Source organism: Dacryopinax primogenitus (assembly GCF_000292625.1).
Source record: "Dacryopinax primogenitus strain DJM-731 SS1 chromosome Unknown DACRYscaffold_15, whole genome shotgun sequence".
Classification (NCBI taxonomy): Eukaryota; Fungi; Basidiomycota; class Dacrymycetes; order Dacrymycetales; family Dacrymycetaceae; genus Dacryopinax; species Dacryopinax primogenitus.
In genome coordinates, this window is record NW_024467212.1 from 762,030 (window position 1) to 772,611 (window position 10,582).

Below are 10,582 nucleotides of genomic sequence, written 5' to 3' on the forward strand. Positions count from 1 at the left end.
CATGAAAAAACAAAAACAAAAACATTGCAGTCTTCGTCAGATGATCAATAGATGGCAAACATCCTCGGCTCTCTCTTGAACCTAGCGTAGAGGAGGCAACATGCGCCTGTTACGCACCATACGCCACTGACGGAAAACACGATATGCCAGTTTCCCCCTGTAGCGGCAAACACAGCGCCGAGCACGGGTGGGCCTGCAGCGTTTCCCGGCATCATAAACATGATGAGAAGGCCGCGCAAGGCCGCGAGATCCTTCACTCCGAACAATTTCGCGCCCAGGACGCTTGTTAAGCTGACGAACGCAGCACCGAAGAACCCGACAACGATCGCGAAGAGGATGATGAGACCGAAGTTATCCGCAAAATTCCACAACACGAGCTGGGCGAAACCAGCCATAAAGACGGAGCCGATGAAGGTATTCACTACTCCGATCTTGTCCGCCAGGAACCCGATGCTGCTTCTGCATATGGCGGCGGAGAAGTTCACGGCGGACAGAGGAACGGCGTAGAGCGAGGGTTTGAGAGTCGGAAGCCTGTAGATGGTGTACTGTTGCAGATAGAAGTTGAAGCCTAGATAACCAAAAGCGGCGAAGAAGATGGCGGGAGCAACCGACCAGAAGATCGGGTCGCGAAAGAGCGAAAGTCGAAACACTGGATCTTGGCTTTAGTGAAATCGAATCGAGAGTGGGTGCGGCCGGTCCTTGAGCATAAATATAGGGATTGTCATTAGGAAGAGATGGAGGAATGAATAGAAGAGAAGAGTGTAGCAGAGGCCGATACGCCGGATGAGCAGTTGTTGGACGCAGAAGGAGGCAACCCCACCGCCTGAACAGATATCAGACTAAAATACTGGCCGAAACTGAAGGGGATGCACCGAATGAGGCACCGGTCAGAACGATCCCAGTCGCTAACTCACGTTTCTTTCGGAACCACTGAGATGGGGACGACATGACCACTGGATGGATGCAACCAATTGCGAGACCTTGCAAGACACCCTACAACGATGTGAGACAAGCACGATACGGAATTGATGGGGATCTCACCTGCGTCAGGAAAAACTGCCATAGTTCGGTCGAGAAGGCAGCACAGATCATAGCAAGAAACGCAAAGATGGTTCCGCAGATAATACACAGTCGATAACCACTAAGATCGTGTGAGCTTAGCTCAGGTCTCAGATTGTGGGAGCATACTACCGATCGGCGATCTTCCCAATAACGAAACCAACAGGATTCATGACCATGCCTGACATGCTCCCCAGGAAGAGCAAAATAGAGGTCGGTTCGTTGGGAAAGACATGGAGCTTGTAATACGCCTGCAAGACATCCCAGGGAAGGCCCCAACCAAAGGCCACTGCATGCCCAAAGGTTTCGTCAGTCGCGAAAGTGTGAAGACGATACCACGCACCCCATGATCGTGCATCCAGCAACGACCCACCACCCGCGTCCACCCTTTGGGCACTCCCATTCTGCTCCGTCTAGCCTTGCATCTACCGCTGGACCACCCTCGAGTCCGGCAGGTTCTCTGCTCTCAAGATCTTTGTCTCCCCCATCCTCTGTCTTGTCCTGGGATGTGGGGTCGAGCGGAGCGTAGGAGAGTTTCTCGGACGTCAACTGGTCGCAGATGAGAGTTGATGGTAAGAAGGTATTGGTATCGCAAGTGCCGTCTTTCTCTCTCGTCTTGCTTGAGAAGCCAGGATCGCCGAGCTTTTCGACGTCAACAGCAGTCGCCTAAGATAATGACATCGCCGGTCGTACAGCGTCCTGATGCCCTCAACCCGTCGCTCATGCGTCTAACAAAGACGGATAATGTCAAATGCAATGTCATTGGTTGTGTGCTCGAGGGATATGAAGTCCACATGTAAATGCCGAACGAGTCCTCTACAGGGAAGTCGTCCAATTGGTGAGGTAGAAGAAAGTATCGTCGGTGTACGTAGCTACATTGTCGGTGCCGCAGCTCCGAGTGTCAGTTGATCAAACGACATTGGCCTCTTCGGTTTGGATTGCGCCGTGCCTAAAAGCATAACCACTATTGCTTGCATGTCTGGCTGTTACAGATACAAAAGGGTAAACTTATAGTCAGTCTCTCTTAACAAGCCCGCAGTAGAGTTATGTAAGCACCTTGCTTATCTCCTCGGTCACTGTTCTAAACTCATCTCAAACCACGTCACAGCCGTCTGCACCTGCTTGACGATATCCACGCCCCAAACCCAATCCATAGTCTCCCGGATCACCCTCTCAACCTCACCAGCATCATCCCCAACTCCAGGGGCACTCAGATCCCACATACGTCCAGAGCACCAGGAGAGCTCCTTGACGCGTTGTGCACGCTGCTTGCGCACGAGCTCGTAGGCCTTCAGTGCTGCTGAGACGGTCTTGCGCGTCACTTTGGGATGTGCGAGCAGATGGGCAAGGACATGGACGTCTTCGATTCCTTGAGATGCTCCGTTTCCTATGTGTGGTCTGCACTTCATTAGCAAATATCCCAGGCGTAAGTACTGCCACCTACGTCATAGCGCGCGCTGCGTCTCCCAATAGCGCGACATTCCCTTGGACGAAGTAGGGTAAGTCAGGGATGTCATACATCGCCCATCTGGAAGGCCGCTCGACCAACTGTTTGACACCAATCAGCTGGATCTCACACCCCGCAACGTACTTACTTCAAGGATGGCCCTCACTTGCGGTCCACAGCCTTCATACTCCTTCAGCATATCATGCTCGTCAACCTCATGTTCAACTATTAAATAAATCAGCATACTAATGCTTAGGCAAGTGATAGAATTCGTACCCCACGGTCCGTCCCACTTCGGCGCCCTACCCTTCGTGTAATCACTCTTGTACGCAAGGAAGTTCACGTACTCTCCTGCCGCGACGGGATAATGCACCACATGCTGCCGCCCATCAGTCCATGTCTCGCCGTCAAACATAGATGAAGCTCACACGAGAAGGTTCCAGCCACATGATTGGCGTGCCCCAGATCTCGTCCCCCACAGCAGCACGCACCAAATGACTTGGTACAAGCGCACGGTATGCTAAGCAGCCGGACCACCTCGGTTCCTGCAGATCTACCTGGCCAGTTCGAGCATACATGAGCCTTCTCATCCTGCCAATTCCCGTCAACGTCCATTCATACATATGGCTGGGAATCTCACGTAGACCGAATCCCATCCGCGGCGAGTAAGACGTCTGCCTCCTCCTTCGTCCCATCGGAGAACTCGAGCCACACTCCGTACTCTAGATGTTCGAATTGGACGAGGTGCTTGCGGAAACGAACTCGGTCCTCGGGAAGATGAGAGAGAAGCAAGTCAAGCAGATCCGCACGATGAATGGTGATCTGTCCACCGGGCGACTTGACCTGCTCCAAGAACACAATCTCATTGTAAGCAATGTATATGCGTTGAAAGCAAAAGGTACGCACAGTGCAAATCGGTTCCTCGCGTCTCCCATCGCCAAACCGATACTGGAAGAATACGTCTCCTCCCGACTTCTCTTCCTTACAGGTACCATTCATCCCCACCACAGAGATATCAGGCGGATGCAACCAACTGTCCATTGCTAACCTTACAACTTCTTCTGCCACACCCACCTCCTCTAGACACTGCAACGCGTTCCACCCGACCATCAGCCCTGCTCCGATCTCTGAGAACTTGGAGGCTGATTCATAGAGAGTGAAAGGGAGGGAATGACGGTGCAGGGCAAGGGCGAGGCAGAGCCCGACAATGCCCCCGCCGACGATGGCAATCCTTAGCGGAGTGGACGGATTTGGCGCATCGGGAGCGCCGTCGTTGTTGTTTTGGGCAGAGGGAGCCGGAGGGCGGTCAGAGATCGTAGGCCATCGCGATTTACCAGGAGTTTGAATCGCCGCTGTTTGATCGCCGCCTGTTACCAAGACAGCGTGGAGGTCTCTTCATACCATCCAGTCCAATTATTCCAGTCGATCACGCCAGAGATCGTACCAGCAACACAGAACACAAGCAAAGCATCAGACCAGCAAACTAAAGGAACATCGCTTGCGGCCTTCGAGAAGCACCACAGCTTTCTTCCTCCCTTCGAGGTGTTGCATTTTCCGAGTGGAGGACTCAAGAACCAGCGGCCGTCGTTGGTGCAAGAGAACCGAGTTGCCGAGGAGTGAGAACCCAGGAGCGAGCGCAGAGGCAACCCAGATCAGGACCAGGAGCTGTCATTCCATACGTTTTGATGCCTAAATCAATACGGCATCAATCCAGGTCTTGCCGTCCGTCCCGAGAAAGCTTGTGTTTTGTGCTTGATGTGCGGTACCCTGATCTGGATACTGTAGGAATACAGTAAGAAGCGGCGGGAAGAGCCTTGTTGCATTAATGTTGGTCCTACGGTGACTGCCGGGTTGTTGCAAGCCACAGCCACAATTGGAATACGGGTATGATGTCATCAGTACAGAGGCGATCCCCGAGTGTTCCAAGTCGTAGCAATTGAAAGTGCAGAGAATCTGGAGATACAGATAGGAAACTGCGGTAGAAGTTACGAGGATTGCGCCGACTGGGAAGATGCCTTTCTCTAGATTGAATGGCAGCTCAGTTCGTTGACGCATTACAATAATGTGGTGCAGCGGGGCATGAAAAGCGAGTTTGTGAATGGGAGAGAGCGACACGGACAGGGTAGATAGCAGCCCGCAGAGATTTCATGATTTAATTCTACGCGCACGCGAAAAAGCGGACGCCTGACTTGCGGCATTTTATCTTCTGCCTCGGCTCGACGTATTACGGTTCTAGCACCGGTCGCAGCTGTGAAGACGTGCAAGTGAATGAAGAGGGTGACAAACTATTACGAGAACCGACAAACCATGAGGGGAATGAAACTAATGTGAAGAGAAAGAGTGTATATGATCCAGGTTCTTGCTGAGGGAGAGTGGGGGACCAGCTCGGCCCTCCCGCTTAACGATTGGTCGAGCTCTGACCCCTTCCTGCTCGCCTCCCATTTGATTGACCGAATTTTGTGTGTGTTGAGTGGTGAAGATGGCGTGAATGATGCGAGGTTTGTGAAGTTGTTCTAATCAACCTTGCTTCCGGGGTTTTATGCAAACCTTATCGAGTGGAGACTGGGGCAAGCGTGGCCAATTTGGATGATAATGTTTGCAAGCACTGATGATTTAATTTGGCATCCTAGAGTGTGGATGCGAAACATCCGAAGTCGTCGAAATTGTCGAAATGCTTCTAGGGTTTGCGGAGAGGTGAGCGCCTGTCGACAGCATATGAGCAAAAGGCAAGTCAAGGGATGAGTAACCAATCTTACCGTTTCTAATTCAGATCGGTGGAAATGCGCGATGATATAAAGAGATGAAAGGTCGGAGAGGACGCCGCTGATCCGAAAGAGAGACATCGAGTCCATGCTCGAGAGTGTCAATGCGACCTTTTGGAGAGGCCCTGCCGACATCTGCAGGTCGAGCATGCAAGAAGACAGATCGTTGGCACCATCCATATGAGACCACCCATTTCAGTGAATGTAGAACTTCTGGACGGGTCGGTCTCGTACAAGCGCCGCTGTTAGGTGTGAATCTGTTTCTACCGACAGCAGTCTGGGGAGGCACGTCGAAGGCAGAGTTCGCAGTTCTTCAAGAATTTCATTGCTTGCAAAGAACAGGTACAGTTCCTCTACGCTGGATTGGGCACGAAAGATCGGTAGGAGAGAGCATTCGTTGACAGAATAGAAACTGAAGCTTAACAAGCGGGGCCGTATCATACCCCAGTTGACAGAGAATAGCTTGGGCATCGCCGCCACGCTGGTGGAATCGGGTGTGACGAGTTCGAACGTTTTCAGCCCAATCAGAGCATTGATTAAGCGAAAGATCAAGCGCAAATAAGCGGATAGCCGCACCATCCATGAGAATGATTCAGCGGATGGCCGTATCACCACTGTGAGAATGATTCTGGTCGAAACCGCGAGTGGACTGATGCATATTCGTCCGGTTTCTCTCGGGAGTCATGGTCATTCAACTCTAATGTGAGGGAAGTAGTTTGAAACGCCAAGAATGGGCGCCTCTGGAGCGTTCGGTACAACTGCACTAGACGTACCAGACTGCTGAGCTTGACGGAGCTGTATAGGTGCTTGGTTGCGATCGTGCCAATCTCGGAGTTCGCTAAGCATAGATGGACCAAGTCAGTTCTGGGTTGGACGAAAGATATGATGTTGCACCAGACATCGAACGGCAGGGCAAGCCGGCGACGCGTTGTGTTGATCATGAGGTGAACGTGCCACACAGCAAACGCAGAAGATCATTGGAAACGCCGCAGGGGTGACGCGTCGGTCACGTGATAATTGTGGACATCCATTTCATTTTCCCCACCTCCTCTCCGGATTACAATCATGATGTAGTAGGTGGATTAGTGGCTAGATATACGAAGAGACATGAAGAGACAGAGAACGACAAATACAAACGCAAGATAAACCTGAGAATAGGAACGCTAAGCTGGTAATATGCGACAGTGTACGGACATGAAGGCAGGGAGATGTGAGAATTGGAGAAGTGTACGTCCGCACTGACTCGGCTCAAAGGTGAGTGATAGGAAAGACAGCCTCCATCGGCGTATTGTACGCTGTCTTAATGCACAGTAACCATGCGCAGACTCGAGCAGGCATGGGGAAGTCGGGCAACAAGCGTTGTAATTGCGGGGGCCTCCAAAGGACACCCATACTGCCATTTCAGGCGAAATGTTTGAAGTTGACGAAATCCTCGAATTCCCTCAAGCGCAGACATGGGGTGTTGCACCTTCAGAAATAATATGAGCGTAGTGCATAGCAACGCGTGAGTAAACTGGTTCATACTTCGTCCGGTTGGAATGAGAAAGACACTATGTCGAGACACAGATGTGTGATGTTCGGAAGAGCGGCACTTATCACGGATAAAGTCGCTGAATTCATGGTGTACATTTTGAATTGCACCGTTTGCAGCGGGCCTGTCGACATCTGGAGCTCGGTTAGAAGAAAGCGTAGACTCTCTCTACGGTACCAATCCACGTTGAGGATGATCCGGTCGACAGGACGGTCTCGGACAAGCACACATGCATGGGGAGCATCACATTCCAGCAAGCGCAGTCTCGGGAGGCAGGATGAAGGTAGCGTGCGCAGTTCCTCGAAAGTGTCCTCTTCTCCCACACAAACGAGCTTCAGCTCTTTCAATTCCGTTTGGGCGCGAAACACAGGAAGCAGAGATACATCAATGCAAAATTTCGACTGGAACGAGAAGTGTATCAGGCGATGTCGTATGTTACCGAGGTTGACGGAGAATGGGACTGGTTCCATCCTCCCAGTGGTAACGTCGGATGCCGCGGGGTCCAGTGAATCCAGGGAGGGCAACACATCGATCATGCGGAATATCAAGCGGAGATAGGCTGGTGGCCGCACCATTTGTAAGAATCCCATTCTCACTGATCGCAATAGCTGATCAACTGCGTCATCCCCGAACGAGAAGTGTGCCCTGTGCCCTGTGCCCTCGGAGGCAATTTGGTCATCCCGTAGTCGGCAGGTACGAGCACCCAGCCCATGACGACCTAGGTCCAGTCGGAGAGCGATAGTCCGAAACGCCAACAACGGGTTTCTGGTTAACGTTCGGTAGAACATTGCGAGACTTGTAAGCTTGCTGAGCTCGACATGTTTGTACAAGTGCTTGGTCGCGATGGCGCCGATTTCGGAGTTCACCAGGCATAGCTGGGTCCAGCATTTTTGGTCATCTAAGATAGGCTCCGATAAGATGTCATGCCAGATGTCGAGTGTTAGAGAAACCCGTCGGTGCATCGGCACGATCCCCTAGCTGGTGAGAGTTTGGTTCTATCGCCTGGCTGGGGAGATCTGTGCCACGGCTCCCCCGCTTGTCCGCACTTTTGCAGCCCTCCCATTGGGTCAAACGGAGAATTCATGGCTCCGACCGACGCATAGCCATTGCACAGCCACATTACGCCGGCGTCCTTAAAGCTAAAAAAAAAATTCTCGCGTTGTGTTTTAGTTGAAATACATCACTACTATGTTAATGTAAGAGTATATTTCATTCCCAACTTGTTCGAGGTGAAATTATTTCCAAATGATTAGTATTTTCAATGTTAGGGTTCTGAAGTTGGACTTCGCCGTTTTCGCGGGAGAGGTGGGGCAGTTGCTGGGGAGAGTCTCCTGGTAATCCAGTGTCCCATGCGGAACCAAAATGCTGAGAATTGCATTAATATTGGTAATCTTCAAAGGTCTTGTGTTTCAAACCTTGATGCGTTTTCCACTTTCCCTTAGCTCTTGTCATGATCTCAAGCGCACGAAGCACGGCGGCCTTCTCTATTAACATGGAAAGTAACAGCTCGCACATGCGTGATCTGGACGCGGCAAAATCACTAGTACTTGCAAGGAAGTTCTGATCCATCACGCGACGGGCACGGAGTTGTGATCTGTCTCGCTTTCCCCACTCGTCTCGACATTACAATCACGACACCGCAAGCGGATCAATGTCTACCTATACGAAAAGATGACGAGAGAGAGAGAACGACATATACATACGCAAGACAAATTTAAGGAGAGCGACGCTAAGCGGGCAATACAATGTATGGACACCAAGGCGGGAGAGAAGTGATACCTGGAGAAGTGTACGTCGGGACTGTCTTAGGAATGGCGCGAAGGCAAAGGATAGTTAAAGCAGCCTCTATCGACTTTGCGTGTCCTTCTCAGGGCGCATTAATAATAACCTTCCGCAGACTCGGACAGTCAAGATGAAGTTGAGCAACAAGGGATGGACGATCGGACTTCTTGATGGGACAGCTGCCCTGCCATCGCAAGACAAATGTTCGGAGTTGACAAAATCCTCGAAATCCTTCGAGCCTATACATGGGGTCCTCGTCCTGTAGAAAGTGTATGAGCGTCGGGCATATCAACGCCTGAGTAAACTGGTTCATACTTCGTCCGGTTGGAATGACGAAGATAATATCATGATGTGAAGATACAAACGCGTGATGTTCGGAAGAGCGGCACTTATCATTGACAGAGTCGTTACATCCATGCTGTACATCTTGAAACACACTGTTTGCAGCGGTCCTGTCGACATTTTCAGCCCACGTAGAAGAGAACGTAGGCATTCTATAGTATCATTCCATTCCAGGGTGGAGATGACTTTCTCAACAGGGCGGCCTCGAGCAAGGATACCTGCTCCGGGAGCATGACCTCGTAAAACGCGCAGCCTCGGGAGGCAGGATGTAGATAACGAGCGCAGCTCGTCGTGGATGTCGTTATCTACATCACGCAGGTTCAGCTCGTTCAATTCCATTTGGTCGCGAAGCACAGGAAGCAAGGAGCATCTTTCGAAGTCAAGGAACGAGCAGCGAATCAAACGGGGTCGTATGTTCCCGAGGTTGACGGAGAATGATACTTGCATCGGCAGATTGTCCCAGAAATAGGGCGTTGAGAGGTCCAGTGACTTCAGGCAGACCAATGCATCTATCAGGCGGAAGACCAAGCGCAAAAATGCTGGCGCCAGCTTCATGTGCGAATGCACATACTCGCTTGAGTGAAAATAATGATGCCATAAGTCCAGTTGAAGGGCGATAGTATGAGACGCCAACAACAGGTTTCTTGTTGTACTTCGGCAGAACAGAGCAAAAGTTGTAAGCTCACTAAGCTCGACGCGTTTGTACAAGTACTTGGTCGCGATCGCGCCGATTTCGGAGTTGATCAGGCATAGCTGGGCCAGATATTTCTTGTCATGTAAGACAGGCTCTGATAGGATGTTATGCCAGACGTCGAGTGGTAGGAATACCATTTGGCGTAACGCTGTGATGATGGAGAGGAGTGGTTCACAAACACTTGATCTGGACCAGGAGTATGACGCGAATTATCGGAGAAAACCCTTTGTGCGAATGTCTGAGTTGGCTGATGTGTCGAATGAGAAGCCCTTCCACTCACAATTAGCACCCCTTACACTGCTTTTGGTGGTGTTCCTCTCGTTTTGCACCCTGCGCCGTCCATCGTAAGCGCACACCACAGATCACGGGGTCCCTGCACATGCACTACTTTTGCACTGTGCTTATATAATCATCCCCCTTGTTTCTTCACTGCGTGAACAGCTCGTTTCTTCGCTCTCCTCCACTGAGCAGTCATATTTACAAGTTCCTTGTCCTGAATGTGGTTTTGTCCGATAAATCCCTTGATACCGGGAGAGAACTGGAAGAAGCCATTATTGATTCCAAGCCAGAGCAGTCCGGTCCCTGTCGGAACAGTGGGTGATGTGTGCTGACATGGAAACGAACCGGTACCCCTAACAAACCAAGCAGAGAGTTGTGAGCTGTCTCATTCCCCCACTCATCTCGAGATTACAATCGCGATACCGTAAGCGGATCAATGCCTGGCTATACGAAAAGATGGCGAGAGAGAGAACGACATATGCATACGCAAGACAAATCTAAGGAGAGCGACGCTAAGCGGGCAATACAATGTATGGCGGGAGAACAGTGATACCTGAGGAAGCGTACATCGGGACTGTCTTAGAAATGGCGCGAAGGCAAAGGATAGTTAAAGCAGCCTCTGTCGACTTCACGCGTTACACCACACATCAATATTAACCGTCCACAGACTCGGACAGTCAAGACGA

The 10,582-nt window shown here is 51.1% G+C and overlaps 2 protein-coding genes across 2 annotated transcripts; both read right to left on the reverse strand.

The window, feature by feature from the left end:
* Positions 1-44: 44 nt before the first annotated feature.
* DACRYDRAFT_109819 (FAD/NADP-binding domain-containing protein) lies at positions 45-6,114 on the reverse strand (the record flags this gene model as incomplete). The annotated part of the gene is made up of 14 exons (XM_040768947.1): positions 45-649; positions 779-823; positions 873-993; positions 1,042-1,141; positions 1,189-1,348; positions 1,446-1,701; positions 2,178-2,457; positions 2,504-2,607; positions 2,655-2,731; positions 2,783-2,885; positions 2,935-3,097; positions 3,147-3,349; positions 3,413-3,873; positions 6,042-6,114. 14 exons carry the CDS (start codon positions 6,112-6,114, stop codon positions 45-47), a joined length of 2,751 nt encoding a protein of 916 aa, XP_040626610.1.
* A 418-nt stretch (positions 6,115-6,532) lies between these two features.
* Positions 6,533-7,091, reverse strand: DACRYDRAFT_23748 (uncharacterized protein). Its single transcript, XM_040773370.1, has 2 exons — positions 6,793-7,091; positions 6,533-6,736 (listed from the first exon to the last, which is right to left on the reverse strand). The coding sequence occupies exons 1-2, from the start codon at positions 6,895-6,897 to the stop codon at positions 6,569-6,571; spliced, it is 273 nt and encodes a 90-aa protein (XP_040626611.1). The 5' UTR covers positions 6,898-7,091; the 3' UTR covers positions 6,533-6,568.
* Positions 7,092-10,582: the final 3,491 nt, after the last annotated feature.

Bases quoted from the DNA above. Each gene is read 5' to 3' on its own strand.
- DACRYDRAFT_23748 (XM_040773370.1), bottom strand. From the start codon at position 6,897: ATGTACACCATGAATTCAGCGACTTTATCCGTGATAAGTGCCGCTCTT. The intron at 6,737-6,792 runs GTATGAACCAGT...TTATTTCTGAAG, and splicing joins TCTCATTCCAACCGGACGAA to GTGCAACACCCCATGTCTGC.